Source organism: Pocillopora damicornis, chromosome 1, assembly GCF_964200805.1.
Source record: "Pocillopora damicornis chromosome 1, jaPocDami1.2, whole genome shotgun sequence".
NCBI lineage: Eukaryota > Metazoa > Cnidaria > Anthozoa > Scleractinia > Pocilloporidae > Pocillopora > Pocillopora damicornis.
In genome coordinates, this window is record NC_142670.1 from 14,744,805 (window position 1) to 14,761,352 (window position 16,548).

At 35.5% G+C, this 16,548-nt stretch overlaps 2 protein-coding genes and 1 non-coding gene across 3 annotated transcripts; 2 read left to right on the top strand and 1 right to left on the bottom strand.

Annotated features, from left to right (window-relative positions):
• Positions 1-13: 13 nt before the first annotated feature.
• On the top strand, positions 14-6,311 carry LOC113666605 (U5 small nuclear ribonucleoprotein 40 kDa protein). Its single transcript, XM_089187871.1, has 12 exons — positions 14-173; positions 302-358; positions 1,271-1,343; positions 1,535-1,628; positions 2,145-2,310; positions 2,745-2,798; positions 3,299-3,367; positions 3,583-3,703; positions 4,295-4,377; positions 4,736-4,797; positions 5,014-5,117; positions 5,744-6,311. The coding sequence occupies exons 1-12, from the start codon at positions 63-65 to the stop codon at positions 5,794-5,796; spliced, it is 1,047 nt and encodes a 348-aa protein (XP_089043997.1). The 5' UTR covers positions 14-62; the 3' UTR covers positions 5,797-6,311.
• LOC113666596 (uncharacterized) lies at positions 5,967-15,930 on the bottom strand. Its single transcript, XM_089187864.1, has 12 exons — positions 15,667-15,930; positions 14,608-14,771; positions 13,352-13,474; positions 13,161-13,226; positions 12,780-12,888; positions 12,202-12,392; positions 11,590-11,709; positions 11,081-11,191; positions 10,008-10,056; positions 8,786-8,900; positions 7,770-7,854; positions 5,967-7,066 (listed from the first exon to the last, which is right to left on the bottom strand). The coding sequence occupies exons 1-12, from the start codon at positions 15,836-15,838 to the stop codon at positions 6,944-6,946; spliced, it is 1,428 nt and encodes a 475-aa protein (XP_089043990.1). The 5' UTR covers positions 15,839-15,930; the 3' UTR covers positions 5,967-6,943.
• A 410-nt stretch (positions 15,931-16,340) lies between these two features.
• On the top strand, positions 16,341-16,413 carry Trnat-ugu (transfer RNA threonine (anticodon UGU)). The gene has a single exon. It is a non-coding gene; the product is annotated as a tRNA-Thr (tRNA).
• Positions 16,414-16,548: the final 135 nt, after the last annotated feature.

A 16,548-nucleotide genomic window follows, 5' to 3' on the forward strand; every position in this document is an offset into this window, starting at 1 on the left:
CCCAGGGCACAATGCTCATTTCATTGAGCCCGCAGTTCTTCCCCATCAGTAAAATTTTCGAAATGGCGACCAAGCGTAAGTTTGCAGGGGAGAATAGCGGCGCGCTAGTTCCTGTTAAGAAGCCGAAACAAAATCAGTTAGCTTTACAAGACCAAGGAGGAGCAATTCAATCGGTATGGGTAAATATATTTCCAGTTTGCGTTTTACTTTGGTGTCATAATTGCTTGCACGTGGTTGAACTATTCTATGCTTTGAAACACTCATCATTATTTTAACTGCTGGTTGTATCTTTGATACATAGCTTCCCCAAAGAACATCAAGCCTTGAGGCTCCCATTATGTTATTAAGTGGACATGAGGTTTGTTTAGTTCTATTTCAGTTCTTTAGTGTTCTTTTAATCGTCCACCAAATAAAACTTTGTCACCCCTGCTCTGCATACGTATATACTCAGACGCTGTACTTGTAAGACAGCAGAAGGAATCTTCCTTCAGTCGATGGATCTAGTGTTTGGTTAATCCTCCATCCCTGGTAATTGATAAATTTTCGAGAATTATTTACCCCACAGTTTCAAGTTCTTTGCTCTCTGTTTTCAAAATAGGATTGTATACATAGTAAATAAAAGGAGGTACGTTTCTAGAGAAACTGTGATCCTGCGTCGATGGGAGAGTGTAACAGAGTAACATATTTAATAACATGACTGAGTTAATAACGTTAACTGGCCACCGTAAAGATTTTAAAAGGTGACGTTTCGAGTGTTAGCCCTCAATCGCTCTGACGAGGGCTAACGCTCGAAACACGCTTTTAAACTATTATATACATAATGATCTATTTTTAATTTGTCATTTGTTTATTTCTCTACTTAGTACTTACTAATTACGTATATAAAAAGCAGGTTTGTCAATAAAATGTCACTAATTGAGGAAGAGAAGTGTACTTTTAGGATAACTAATTTTGTGCCCCTCACTACAATTGTTGTTATGGTAAATGAGAAATAGAAATAAATGTATATACACTTAAGTAGCGGGAAGAAACATTCAATATGCACTGAATCACACAAGATTCATTAGAGAGCAAGAAAATTTGGGATTCATTACTGAGCAGCGTAATAGAGTTTCAGTGCTTTTTCAAATAATTTTTTTTATTATTTTTGACAGATAGGAAAGAGAATTTTGTTCCAAGAATTTTACAAAGTAATGCTACAGGAGGAAATCTATATATATGGTGATCTACCTATGGTCAAATTACTCATTATATTTCCTTTCACTCATAGGGAGAGATTTTCACTTCAAGATTTCATCCCTCTGGGGAGACTTTGGCCTCAGCAGGATTTGATAGACTGATATGTAAGCTTATTTATTTCTACCGGTGATAAATGTTTTGTTGTAATTATTATTATTCACATCATTGATCATGGACTATGATTGTCTGGGCAAGAGAGGTCCTGAAGTCATTAGAAGTGACTGACATTTTGAACACTTTTCACAGAGGTCACCTTAAGAGTCTTGTGAGGAGTCTTATTTTGCTTCTTTTTCAGACCTGTGGAATGTTTATGGAGAATGTGAAAACTTTGCAGTCCTCAAAGGTCATACTGGTGCAGTCATGGAATTACATTTCTCATTGGATGGGAGGTAATAAAAAGTTTGTTAACCCTATAACTCCCATGAGTGACCAAGAGAGAATATCTCCTTACAATATCAATACAATATCATGGACACAAGTGATGGGGATTTAGAAAACTATCAATTGTGGGATTTCTAATTGATGCAATACCAAATTCTCCAAACTAACATGATGAGAATTATTTGACAGACAGTAAGGAGAATTACTAATGAAATCTTGGGAGTTGAAGGGTTAAACATTTCAGGTGTCTAGCTTGAGAAATCATTTTTTCCCCTCCTGAAGAACTCATGCCTGCAAAGCAACTTGTGCTAATAGCTCCAATGAGAGCATCTTTTTTGTTTTTTGTACTAAATTTCTTCTTGGCAACCAGATGGTGATAAATGCACTATTTGTCCAAGGTGTCTTAACTATCTTTGCAACTGGTTGTAGCAACACATTTCTTCTCCTAGCTGGTTCCCTCAATTACATATCAATTGGTTCTTAAAATTACTGTATTTTTTTTTTTAATTTTTTGTCATTAACAGCACCATGTTCACAGCATCAACAGACAAGACATTAGGTATTTGGGATTATGAAACAGGTGCAAGGATAAAGAAGTTGAAAGGCCACAGTTCATTTATAAATAGTTGTTATCCATCTAGAAGAGGGCCTCAGTATGTTGTCAGTGGAGCAGATGATTGTACTGTCAAGGTTTGTTTCATAATTGTCTCTTTTTTTAATACTTTTGGTAGAAACTAGAAGAAAGTCAAGTAAAGCCATGATCCTTTTAGGTGTGCTAAAATTTAAGCAATCTAATCTGAAATTGAAGATTGTTTTATTTTTTAAAATATGCACACAGCTTCTGTGTCATGAAGGTGCATGTCAAGTGCTTTATCTTTGGTTATTGTTTTGCTTGCTTGAAATAAATCATTTCCACAAAAATGCAATCAAGATCCACAAAAAGTTCCTAGAGGTTTTCAATACTCGATACTCAAGCCTCAATTCTCAATCATCAATTCTCTATAGTTTTGAGTTAACTGAGGATCAAGTTTTGAGTTGAGACTATCAGCTTTCTCTTGAGCAGTACTGAGTAAACTACGAATTGCATCTTGAGTCATAAGTTTGTCTCATGGTTTGTATTTCAGTTGTGGGACACAAGAAAAAGAGGATGTGCACAAACATTTCAGAACATTTATCAAGTAAGTTTTCTTATCATTTTACCATGTTAATGTGTGAATTTTTTTTTACTGATGGGTAATACAGTTTAGATGGATCAGTCTTAAGGAAAGGTTTACGCTCAAAACATCAGCTTTGAAAATCTTTATGGTGGCCAATTTAGATTATTAACACAGTTAGTACCCAGTCTTTCATCATGTTTGATAGATACCCAGACACCTGGTCATTCATGTATGATGTACATCATTCTGTTTGTCTCCAGCCATGCCTCAAGCTTAACCCTTTATATCCTTAACATCAGTATACATTTCCTTCATATACTGTTCTTTATAATGGTGCTGACAGAGAGAATTTGTTTAACAATCAAGAGCTTTTTTAGTTGGTGATCATTTCCTTTATTCTCATGACCTCATGCTGGAGTTAGGGTTAATAATAATAGAGGAAATAGTTACTCATCACTCCTACGGGTCAAAGGGTTAATAAGTGCTTTGTCAAAGAGTACCTTGATCATCTCTTGTTCTAGGTAACTGCAGTTTCATTCAATGACACAAGTGATCAAATCCTCTCAGGAGGCATAGACAATGAAATAAAGGTCAGTAGCCATTTTAGTCTTTGAAAGTAGCTTAACTTCTCTGCTTCCTAAACAATTCATGCCAAGTTAGTAAAAAAAAATATCTCACTACTAGGATCTGTCAACAACTTAACATCAAATATAAAACCATTATACAACATAAGTTCTTGAACACTATTAGATAGTTTAAAAAAAGTCCTAGTTACAAGTCATGTCAAGCTACCCTTTGTATTTAGGTATGGGATCTTAGGAAAAATGATGTCCTATACAAGATGTCTGGACACACAGACACAGTCACTGGTCTTAGTCTCAGTCCAGATGGTTCATTTATCCTCTCCAATGCAATGGATAACACAGGTATTATAAAGTATTACAAAGTAGATAGCTTATAGAACATGAAATTTCTTTTGTGTCATTGAGTGGAGGTATGGAAAAAATGATGGCTTCCTCTTTTTGTGCCTTCACCATTTCTTGCCCAAGATCACAATAGTAATTCTCCTCACTGACTTTCATACAATTCTTACAATGTTAGTGTTGGTATTGGATCAACTAATATTCCTTCAATAAACTGTTACTTTTCTTAATCTTGTGGCTTGTCTGCTTGATATTGTAAGGAGAAATTCTGTCTTGGTCACTCATGGGAGTCAAAGGATTGATCATTCCCGGCTCTCTTCCTGCACTTGTTCTTTTTATCTTAAACAATAAAACTTTGTGCTTGAAGTATTGTGTAAAGTACCAAACAAAATAAATAGATTCAAAACTCTTTTATTTTCAATGCTATTGTCCATAGCCATGCAAGGTAGTTTGTTCAGGAAACACTCTTTATGCTCTTCAAAAGTCAATGAGTGTTTTGTGGTACTTGAAACATAACATACAATGTCATTTGAATTTATGTACTTAATAATGGTTGTGCATTTTTATAATTAACATATTTCATCTCCTTATCAGTTCGTATGTGGGATATTCGTCCATTTGCCCCTTTGGAAAGATGTCTGAAAGTTTTCACTGGAGCACAGCATAACTTTGAAAAGGTAACTTCAAGGAAGTACATGTGTACATGTGTTGTCAGCATTGAAAAGAAATTACAACTCATGCTGTACCTGAATCATCAGACAATGTAAGGCTGGTCACACTGTCAGATATACATGCCTCATATAATGGTTGAACATGATATATACAGACATTTTGTATAATGTAGTATTAAAATACTGATCAAGATGGCAGCTCTTGTTAAATGTTAAACCATCAGATGAGGAGTGTTATTTGTCGCTTGAAATTGAACAAATCAAAGTTTGGATCATCTATTGTGACCACTTTATAGCTCTGCTTTCTGTCTGAACTAATCTCATGCTTTTTTTTTTTTTTTGGTTTTATAATGCTATGTTTTAGAATTTGATCAAGTGTTCTTGGTCCCCTGATGGACTAATGATATCATCTGGATCAGCTGATAGGTATTGTAGTGCACAGACTCATTAATTAAAATGAATTAAAATTAAAAATAGTTTTCCAGCATGTGTAACATAAATTTGTGTGTTCTTCATATTCTGGGTTTTTTAAGCACCAAACATCATTGTGGCATGTAAGATATGCCAGTAACTGAGGAACTTTTCCAGTGTGACATAGAACATTTGAGTATTTGTTTGATTTCACTGTATTTATTCTTTTAGGTTTGTTTATGTCTGGGATACAAATTCCAGAAGAATTCTGTACAAACTCCCTGGACATGATGGATCAGTAAATGATGTTGACTTTCATCCCAATGAACTGATCTGTGAGTGCACAATTCATTCTTGATTTCATCATTGATCAATACACTTCCAGAAAAGCCGTTGGAAAAAGCTTTGCTTGACCAAAATGTTATTTTTGGAGAATCATACTTATTCATAAGCAGTGTGGCATGAGCAGAAAAGTCTGTAAGATTCAAGCAGGCAAGACTTCTCTATGGTATCTAACACTGATATTGCACTTTAGTGGGAGACCAAGGGGGAGAGGACCAGGTGGCTATTGGTTAGTTCACTTGAGTTTGGATTGGGTCACTTGGTTATCATGTTGTATTTTTGAGCGAAACACTCTACTGTCAGGCATCTTTCTCCACCCAAAAGTATAAATGGGTACTGGGGAATTGCCAGAGAAGCCTGATGAAATGCTGAGGCTAACCTTGCAGTGGACTGGCATCTCATCATGAGGGAAGTAGAAACACTCATAATTGCTTCATGCTTCAAAGATCGTGATAAGCTACAGCTATATGGGCCTCTTAGCTTAAGTACAGATTTAATCTAATACTTATGTGTACTTGAGTCATGTTTTCAAGAAAAGTTATGAGCAAAGAACTCATTGAATTTGACAGATTTACCCCTAAATTAGCAAGCTTTAAAAGAACTCTCTTTTCTATTCCAGTGATGTCCTGTGGAAGTGACAAGAAGATATATCTTGGAGAATTGCAAGCATAATACACATCTGCATTGCTCTTAGTCTCCTGGCCTGCAAAGTCAGAATCTTCAGAAATTCTTGGTGACACAACACACAACAAAAGACATGTTGTACATGTTCATTCTCTTTAGTTGTCAAGAACATGACATCTTTCACAGAATTTTAGTACAAATTCTGTTACTTCCATAAATAAATATAACCATTTTAATTTATTTCTGATGCAAGACTTAGATTAACAGACTTTTAGAGGTCATTTTTTCACTAACTCCAAGATATAATAGTTATCAATTTATTTCATCTCTTTGCTACTTTTAAAATTTTCAAACATCCACATTTTATCTCACATCTCGCATATATGTTCCTAGTTTACAGTGTATAAACTCATGTGAAAGAATATTGTAAGGACTTCAAAATACATGTTAACAAGTTTTCTTTAAGACTACAGAGTTTCTGTAAGTGTCAAGGCCTTGCTGATGAAAAAGGTTTTCTTCTTGAGGCACAAGAATGTAAATAAACTGAGAAACCTTTCTTTGCATGCTTTTTGGTTGAGCACATTGCTGTCTTGTGGGTATTTATTCTATTTTGAAGGAACAAAATTTAAGTCACCAAACCACAGCATTCTACAACACAGTATATTTTGATGTATTTTGGTGAGATATGAACAATGTTAAGATCTCTGCATTTAACATTGTTGTTAGTAATAACTTAAACTGTGTACAAAAATATATGACAAAAACAATGGTTTTAAAGTTTTAAAATAACTTCTGAATTCAATATTCCTGGGGTTCAATCGCAAGTTAATTCATACACTTCAACTGACAATTGTCATCAGTTTCTAAATAACAACATGGCTTCCTTAGCGATGGAATTTTCATACTAATATTCCTAAACATCTAAATTACAGTAGCCCAACTATACATAATATAATAAACTCTGAAATTTTTCTAACTAGATGGTTGGACTCTTTATAAACTTTTGTGAACAAACCAATCTAAGATATCACCTGATCAATCCCAGTTGACAAGAAAATACAAAACCACCAAAGTAATTAAGAATTTGTCACTTCTTGGAAGTTAAATAATGAAGATTCTGTACAACGCATGTAATCTAAAGTATCACATTTTAACCATTTTAAGTTCTTACTGACAAGCAGTCTCGACAAAGCTGCTATGATTCAGAGGAGCCCTCATTAGAACTCAAATGGTACCAGTAGTAAATCTGTTTGGATTTGAACCAGCTGTAAGAGTTGTCAAACACCAGTGTATATTCTTTAACATCAGTTACCAGCACCTGACAAATACACCATAAAAGACCCTTGATCATCAACTGGAAGTTATTGTTTACAAGTTAACCTCAATTATCACTGAGAGTTGGTACACTATAATAGCCCTAAATGACATGGGAGAATCTGCAGCAGTGGATTCCCCTCTCAAATAACCTGAGTGCATTTCCTTGTGAAACAGGTTTAAACCAGACTCCCCTCAGGTACATATTGTCTTTTCCATGAGTATAGTGTTAATTGTGAAATTATATAACCATTCAGTAGAGTACTTTGAGTTGCCTGTGACCACTGTTAATTTGGCATCTTTAAAATACTGCATGTGACCTAAAATACAGCATTACCTTGAATAGGAGTACAGAGGCTTCTTTGAAACTTCAATAGGAGGGGGGGGGGGGGGGGGTACTCATTGGAAGGGTGTATGAACCTGTACTGATTCTGTTGTAGTTGAAGCTTGAAAATTTATAAATTGAGTAGTAAAAGAAACAGGTTCTCCATGTATCCCTACTATCTAAGAAAGTGTGGGAGGAATGGGGGCACTCATTTGAGGGATGCTTGTTTGATATCATGGCATAGGGGATTGGCTCTTATTTGGGGAGGGGGGGCAGGGTGCTTATTAGAGTATGCATGCTTATTCATGGAAATATGGTATCACTACTAAGCAGAAAGAATTTAGACTACCTGTAACCTTATGCTAGAAATAAATCAACCTACTTGACCATTCACTGGAGTAACATTAGAGCTAAATCTCTTGCTTTTACTCCATTCTCTGCCTGCTGGTAAACCTGATATGTAGCAACTGTTAAAAAAGAAGTAAAAGCTTGATGCTCAAGAGATGTTTATTCTCTGAGGTAACAGTAAGTTAAACATTACTAAAAATGTAACTTTAACCCTTAAAACACAACCTTTTTCAATTATACCTAAATAAATTTCTTTTCACCCCTAATTTAACTACAACATCAAACTTTGTCAATTTTGACATTATTAAGTTAACTTTAACTGGAGATTAAAGAATTTAAGCAGAGACAGTCCTGAAACATGGATGGCAACTGGAAGCAGAGTAGAACTTAAATTCTGGCCAGTGCATTTTGAAACAGATATATTGACTGTAAGCTTGTCGTTTCATCATTTTTAACTAATCTGTGGTTATCAAAATGGTGTAGTAAGCCCAGGAACAAGAACTTTTAACTTCCATCTACCATCTGCATCTCAAAAACGTTTGTGCTAAAGTACTCCATTAAAACAACATGCTTAGAACTGCATTGAATTTCTCACTATTTCGGACCTCATCAGATCTGTATGGGGAAATCCTGCATACAAAGATGCAATCTCCTGAAATTCTGTTATGAAGTCAAAATGTTATATTTTCTTAAGGTTCAAGTGACCAAAAACTCTCCCTTTCTATCTGTGTACCCTCTGTCATATAGTTAACCATAATCAAAACTGTTTCCATTTCCATTTCAATGAAGATGGAAATGCAGAAGCTGACACTGTCAGTTTTAACAATGAGGTCAGTGATTTTGCAAGAGCTTAAAAATTGTGCGTATTTTGTGCATCATGGAAAATCCAAGAGTAGCCTTGGTTTCTCCATCTGTTATTTGCAAACCATGTTCAGTTTTTCTATTTTTCTTAAGTATTTAAATTTCACCAGAAGGTGCAAATGAATACTGTTCAGAGTTTGATTTACATCGCATAGCTTTGTGAAGACTGCAATACCTGGGATCACTTACCCTATGTCATAGTGATTTGAACAAAAGCCAAACGAGATCCTTGAGAGAGTTTGAGTAACTTTGATTGGAACAGCATGTGTTTGACCATGAGGTACCAAAACTCCTTGGACCTCAGCTAAAACAAAAGAGACACTGACAATTATTTCATGACACTAACAACTAACTTTCAAGGTTATTCTTTTTGAAAGTCACAAATTCAAACTAATTTAAAAGTCAGAGCAGACTAATTCCAAGCCCCTACAAAACTATGATATGAAATTAGTACATGAGAAATTAGAATTAAAATGCAAAAAATCTACAAATATTATCTAATCTTACAAAAGACCACCACGACGCAAAAATCAAAAAGTTAACTCAACAGGAAGTCTCAACAATGTTAATCCTTTACATCCAAACATCAGTATGTATATTCTCCAAACTGTTCTCTATACATTCCCTAAGGTGCTGACAAGGAGAATTTGTGTAACAATCAACAACTTCTTTAGCTGCTGATAGTTTTCTTTATTCTCATGACCTTACTGCATGATTCAAGAGTGATGTTGTAAGGAGAAATTAGATGCTAGTCACTCTCAGGGGTTAAAGGGTTAAGAGTAAAGAAATAATCCTTGCATACAGGCTGCAATCACAGAAATTTCTGCAAAGAAAAGCTGGCCTGTGAAAGGATCCAAAACTGTGCCTCCCAGATATTAAAGGGGTTGGGTTCTAAAAAAACTGTATAACAAGATTATTTGGTATCACCAACTGAGTTGATAATGTAAATTAGCCACTGTTAAGTATATCAAAGCTGACATTTTGAACATTAGCCCTGCATCAGAGTGAATGACAAAAGGCTAGAACCCTAGAAACATCAGTTTTGATCATATGAGCAGTGGCCAATTTACATTTTTACTTATAAACTCAGTTGACAATATCAAATCACCTTGCAAATTAGTTGGGTACCATCTATTTCCAACTGAGTTACAAAGCCACATGTTGGGGGTGCTTCTGAAGTGTGTATAGGCATTATAGCTGACACTTACAAGGATGAATTCTTTTAATTTCTGTCTTGAACAATGTATGTCGCTGGCTGGTCAAAATATCTCTTACCATTTAATCAGTGAAAATATTTTTAAATTATCAACTGAAATAAAAAAAGACAGACCTGACATTTTGCTCATTACACACAACCAAGACACTCTTAACAACCTGAGTTAGAGATGAAAAGTGTGTTTGTTCAATTTACCTCCATGTCTGTCATGATGAGACATTCTCTCTTTAGCTTCAAGTGTTCCCTAAACATAAAAGTTCAAGCTTATTAATCAACGTCTTTATAAATCAAATGAAACTTTAATAACTAATAAATTAAATTAAACTTTGATGACTAATAAATCAAATGAAACTTTAATAACATTCATCATCATCACCATCAGTTACAACATCGCAGTTAACCTTTTCAATCCCAAGATCTCATTTGGTAACTCTCCTTACTGTCTGCCATTCAGTTTTTATAATGTTAGTTTAGAGAATTTGGTATTTGATCAATTAATAATCCCCTAGTTGATATTTTTCTATATTCTCATCATTTGTCAGCTTGATATTGTATAAAGGGGAAATTCTGTGATGCATGATTGACGTAGACCTTTAAATCATATTTAACCCGCCAGGCAGTGAATGATACTTATCAACTCAGGAAAATAGCAAAAAGTATATTATAATGATAAGCCTGAAAGTGCATATGATTCACACACCTTGCTAGATCAGGTTTGAAAATCATAATTATAGCCGAGCTCACAGAGCATAGCCCCATAATTATACAAAATAGTAGTAACCCATCAAGCCAAAAAAATTTGGATGTACGACCATACAACCATATGACCATACAAGGTGCTACTTTTAACATGCGTGGTCAACTATACCGCGGGCACGCCAACACCACGGCTTTGTTCAGTAGTCCAGTGGTCAGTGCACTGGGCTCCCAGTCGGATGACCCGGGTTCTAGTCCTGGTCAGGGCAAGGTGTTGTGCCCTTGAGACGTGCAGGAAAAAAAAATGCGAGCTCCGCTTTTAGGCTTGGCTAAATCTATATATTAGTTCAAATTGTTTTTAACCATGGAGAATCAAATTTAAGTCACTTGGTCAGCGTAATCATTGACATCATAATTATAATAGATAGAACATCAGATTTGTGACTGAAAATCCCACAAAACCCATCCCACAATGAATTGAAAATTCAGCCTTGCAAACTACTAAATGCTGTATATGTATACAACAAATGATTTGAATAATTCAGAGTCATATAATTATTTTGTAGTAGGACCTCAATGATCTTTCTTATCCGTGAGACATTTAATGCTTGCTGCCATGCAAACATGTTAACAGCCCACTTTGGGATCCAGCCTTTAGGGTCAGCTTGAATGACGTAAATTATCTGTTAAAAAATTAAAAATAAAGGGATTGTTACATACGCCTCTTCTGGGCCTGGTGTTTAGTGCACAGGACTCCAGAAAGACTCATTTATCTGTCTGGTGTCACTGTGGCTTGTTCTCAAACTTCATGAAGACCAATAAACAAAATTACTAAGGGCTGTTATAAACTTAAAACATTCTGTAAATTATTTCAACAAATTTCGAACACTCACTGGTTTGATATCATTTCCTATTAATACTTAACTGACTGTATAATTTACGGAAGGAAAAAAATCTTACAATAATTGCACAAAATTAACATAACATGCAACTAAGCCATGCTGCTTTTCAGCAAAAAAAAGATTATTGAACATAGATTTATTCTAACACAACTAAAATTGACTAAACTTGAAGTACTCACATCCATGTATCCTGGGTCATCAACACGATGTTTAAAAACATAACCAGTACTCAGGATTTCTGCTCGCACCAATTTGTAGTTCTCCAAAGTGGGACATTCAGGTCTAGTAATTGAAGATCCCTGTCAAATTGAAAAATAGAGGATTATTGTTCAATAATTATTAACAACAGAATTCTTATGATTATTAATTACTAGATAATAATAAACTTAGTGATCCAGAAACTAACTGTCAACATCCTTATAACCACCCAGTTCAGATCATGTGACAAAAGTCTATTTTACAGTTGCATGCCTAGTTGCCAAGCATTTGAACAGGAGTGAGGCTAAGGGTGACCTTGTTGTTATACAAATGTTGCTGCTTTTCAAATTTAAATTACTTTGTTATCATGCTAACTAGATACTGGTCTTTACCATTAAACAAGGTCACCTTCAGCCTCACTCCATATCATAGTCTTGGCAACTGAGTACACTGATTAGGTGCAAAGCTTAAACCTCTAAAAAGAATCGCCATTAACATAATGTGAACTTAGGATTGATGTTCAACACATATCAGCTATAAATCTGTCACTTGCAAAGATGCACAACATGAATTGTATACAACACTGTGCATACCACTCCAAATCCAAGTTCATTTCCAGTTTCATCAATGATTATGTCTCCATATTCCAGCCAGCAAACATCTCTGAACCAAACAGGCCCTGGTGACCCCATCACCGCCCACTTGATGGAATAGAAAGGTACTTGAGGGGCTTTGTAATTAGCAGGAAACTGATGCAACACTAAACCATCTTGAAAATGAGCATCTGAAGGAAAGAGAAGAAAAATACCAATTTATTTCTCTCAAAGTATACAATTTCTTACTTCACAAATCTTACAGATTCAACTAAGATCCCTATGGAGAAAAGACAACATTATCGATGAAAATCTCCATTCAGGCTGATGCTTTCTTTTCTGACATGACTGACTCTTACAGCATATACATCACTAATTGTCATGTACAAACCTGCAGTATAAAGCCAGTTAAAGCTTGCTCCATAATTAAGTCCTGTTGAGCTTAGGTCAACATGCAGGCGTGAAATTCAACCTGGCTTTTGTTGAAGTCAATCTCAACTGTGTCTTCAGAGTTTTCTAATACATTCAGCTTTATTCAATTGAGTTATTTTGTTCCTTCATTAATACATCACCCTCACCTATCATGTGGAAGAGACGTCGGAACTTTTCTGTAGTATCTGATATCATAAGGGCTCTTGCTTCATCCTTGGATGCTTTAACTCTGGTAACACCACGGATTAGATGAAGCTGTTATTAATAATGAGGAAGAATAAAAGCTAGGTTAATATCCTTGCCACTGCCATCTTAAAGAGAATATATAACAATCATGATGATGATGGTGATGGTGACAACGAAAACAACAACAACAATAATTATGATGATGATGGCATAATCCTGATGAATCTCCAGAGGGTCAGGAGATCAATTTTTTTTAACTAATGTTTTGAAATGCTTTAAAACAATAACCCATTCATAGAAAATGAAAATCAGATTTAAACTATGCATGTTATTCACAGTACCTGACTACCTGGCCATGTTCCTTGGTAGACGTCAACATCATTCTTGGTGCAGACATACTCAAAACCCTACAAAGACACTTGATGTAAACTTAAAGAAAAAAACCAACATTTGTTGAACTTTCATGATTATCAAGACTTAACATGAAGATATAATTCATTAAAGTACTAAATGATTCTTAATAACAGTTCACCTCATCAGATGTGGAGGCATCCAACAGTCCCTTGACCCAAGACTGAGCTAGTTTAGTGTAATGTTCTATCTCTTTATCTGTTAAAGGTGTTATTTCTCCAAAGAAATTGTCTGGAACTGGGCACTATTCATCAAAACATAAGTAAGAAAATAGAATTATTAGTTGAAATAAGTCATAAAAATATATAACTATCAAATAATATATAGATTTAACCAAGCCTAAAAGCAGAGCTCACATTTTTTTCCCACACATCTCAAGGGCACAACGCCTTGCCCCAGCCAGGACTAGAACCCAGGTTGTCCAACTCAGAGCCCACTGCACTGACCACTGGAATACTGGACAAAGCCAAGGTGTTGGCATGCCCACGGTACAGTTGAACACGCATGTCAAAAGTAGCACCTTGTACAGTCGTATGGTTGTACAGTCATACATCCAAATTTTTTTGGCTTGATGGGTTACTACTGTTTTGTATGATTATGGGGCTATGCTCTGTGAGCTCTGCTATCATAAACCAAAGAATTAGTATTGACTTTATAGACTTAGCTGACTTCATCTCTGTAGTCTAAGTGTGTAGTACTAAGCATTTTTTTCTTTATTGCATTGTCTTTTCAAATCAAATTTAATAGTACTGTTAACTGTAATTTGAAAAAAGCAATCAAATGGAAAATACAAAAAAAACTTTCTGGTTGTTTACAAAAGGCAATAAAAACTATGAAATAATTAGGCTAAAATAAATGTACAGATCACAAAAAAAGATTAAAACTCTCAAAAGTGAAGCACACACTAGTAAAAAAAATTAAAATACAAAACCGTCCCGCCTTTGTAAGTTTGAAGTGTGGATACCATCACCTGGGACCAACACATCCTGGAATTATTGCGGCAAGTTGAGAAAACTAAAAATTTAATAGCGGAGCTCGTATAATATACAAAATAGTAATAACCCATCAAGCCGAAAAAATTTGACCATACGACCGTACAACTGTATGACCATATAAGGTGCTACTTTTAACATGCATGGTCAACTGTACTGCAGGCACACCAATGCCATGGCTTTGTTCAGTTAAGTCCATCCTGTGGTCAGTGAGCTGGGCTCTGAGTCGGACAACCTGGGTTCTAGTCCTGGCCGGGGTAAGGCATTGTGACCTTGAGACGTGCAGGAAAAAAAAAAAAGCAAGCTCCACTTTTAAGGCTTGGCTAAATCTATATAATTATTCAACACTGTAACAACATATTGAGTAAATATGGTATTTACAAACCGTGAGCTTTTTCTTTATACGATTGCCTTCCTGTCCATGGTCTGATCTGAATACCAAAGTTAAGGGATAATGTTCAGGGAAGGACAAGTATTCCAAGGTTCCACTGAGGTTTAAACCAAAATTGGAAACAAGTTGATCATTTAGCGTGTGTAAGATGCATCCAGCTGAAAAATAATTATTCAACAAGGACAAAAAAAACTGATAAATGTTGGTTGAAAAATGGAAGGAGATTTAACTTGTGGCTCTTTAAAGTACTAGATTGTGGAAGAAAAAGTCCAGGTTGAACACAGGCTTCATTATTGTCTTACATTCTTAGGCAACATACACCAGCTCTTGTCACTCAGAGCCTCACTCTCCAATTGGGTACCAGCAAACTTTCAAGGAAATGTTATGAATCATAATCATCATCATTCTCACATACTTATCCCAGGGGAATCTCCACTCAGACCGTGTATTCTACACTCCCCCACCCCCACCCCTCTCCTTATTTTCGAACGTCAACCGCCCCCTTTAGACAGATTTCTTTCTCTCTCCAGCCTTCCGTTGTAATTAAAATCAAAGATGGCGTCAATAATTTCGTAAACAAATTACTAAGCACTTGCTCGCCAAAATTACGCCTGCTCTGCAAGCTAGATAAACGGCTGAGTGACTGACGTTTCAACGACCTAAGCAGAATTAGTAATCATCATCTCAGTCAAGACTGACCCCACCAAAACGGTTATCTTTATAAAGAACCGATTGATTCAAAATAAATGTACGGTATTTAACCAGACGTGCAGAAGGGACTAACGAGCTAAATATTTGTCCATAGAAGCCCCATAGGTTACAAGGGCTGCTAAATATTATAAAACTTTCATAAATAAACCGTTACTTCTCTTGCCTAAAATAAAAGCTTTCATTTTAACCAATTTTCTCTCAAAAATTGCTTAAAGGATCAGAATGAGAACCGCAACACATTTTTGACAAAAATATTTGAACAAATTAAACTTCTAATTGCCAAAAATGTAAGAATTATAGCTTCACTGATGGCAAATAACATTTTTTTGTTTAAATAAATACCAGGAATCTCCTCCAATTTGTTCTTGCCAGGAACGTAAACAATATGGCCGTCCTTCTCTTCCAATGAAAAATCAATTTCTTCTTTCTTTGTGATGTATTTCTTGAACTCTTTCATCTTGAAAGTTTTTCCCAATGCCTGAAAATATTTCAAGGCCTCTCTCTTCTTCATCATGTTCAATCAATCACCACAAATGTAGCCATGATTGTTGTCGACCCAAGACAAATTATTGTGTCACGTGGAGATGGAGTGCGTGACAAGTCAACAACCAGAGCCGTAGAGGAAGTGTATATAAGTTGTGTCGGGGGAGGGGGTGGTGAGTAAGGTGATCGAGGTTGAAACCTTAGTATACACTCCAAGCGAACGCAAGAAAACTATTGGAACGCTTTGAGAGGCATCATAGTACCTTATTCCATTTTTAGTCGTGCTCATATTGTTAGTTCTTTCTCTGTGACCGTCAGCTCCATAGGGATCACAGATATAAAGGCCAAAATCCACGAAAGCTGGTTGACAAGTGAAGTTAATGGACTTTTGAAGCATATTTTTTTGTTCAGAAAGTAAATGGTTTTCATTAGAAGTGTGGATACTAATGAAACAAATATTTCACCGGCGCTAAGGGAGTGGTAACAATTTAAAGGGAATCATTATGTAAATTTTACCTATGCTTTTTAAGTTTGCCTCCGTAGCTCAGGGGTTAGAGCACTGGTCTTGTAAACCAGGGGTCGAGAGTTCAAATCTCTCCGGGGGCTGAATGAAAATTTCTTTTTTTTCTTTTTTCCATTAATCTGTTCATATATTTATTTGTTTTAATTCATGTATCATGCCACTCAAAATTTTCTTCTTAGTTTTTCAACTAAAAGCAACATAAAGAATTAGACTTTAGA

Excerpts from the sequence above, each read along its gene's own strand:
- LOC113666605 (XM_089187871.1), top strand. The coding sequence starts at position 63 with ATGGCGACCAAGCGTAAGTTTGCAGGGGAGAATAGCGGCGCGCTAGTT. Across the intron at positions 1,629-2,144 it reads CATTTCTCATTGGATGGGAG|CACCATGTTCACAGCATCAA; the intron begins GTAATAAAAAGT and ends TGTCATTAACAG. Across the intron at positions 2,799-3,298 it reads CATTTCAGAACATTTATCAA|GTAACTGCAGTTTCATTCAA; the intron begins GTAAGTTTTCTT and ends CTCTTGTTCTAG.
- LOC113666596 (XM_089187864.1), bottom strand. The coding sequence starts at position 15,838 with ATGATGAAGAAGAGAGAGGCCTTGAAATATTTTCAGGCATTGGGAAAA. Across the intron at positions 13,227-13,351 it reads ATGCCTCCACATCTGATGAG|GGTTTTGAGTATGTCTGCAC; the intron begins GTGAACTGTTAT and ends GTGTCTTTGTAG. Across the intron at positions 10,057-11,080 it reads GGATAAGAAAGATCATTGAG|GGAACACTTGAAGCTAAAGA; the intron begins GTCCTACTACAA and ends TTTTATGTTTAG.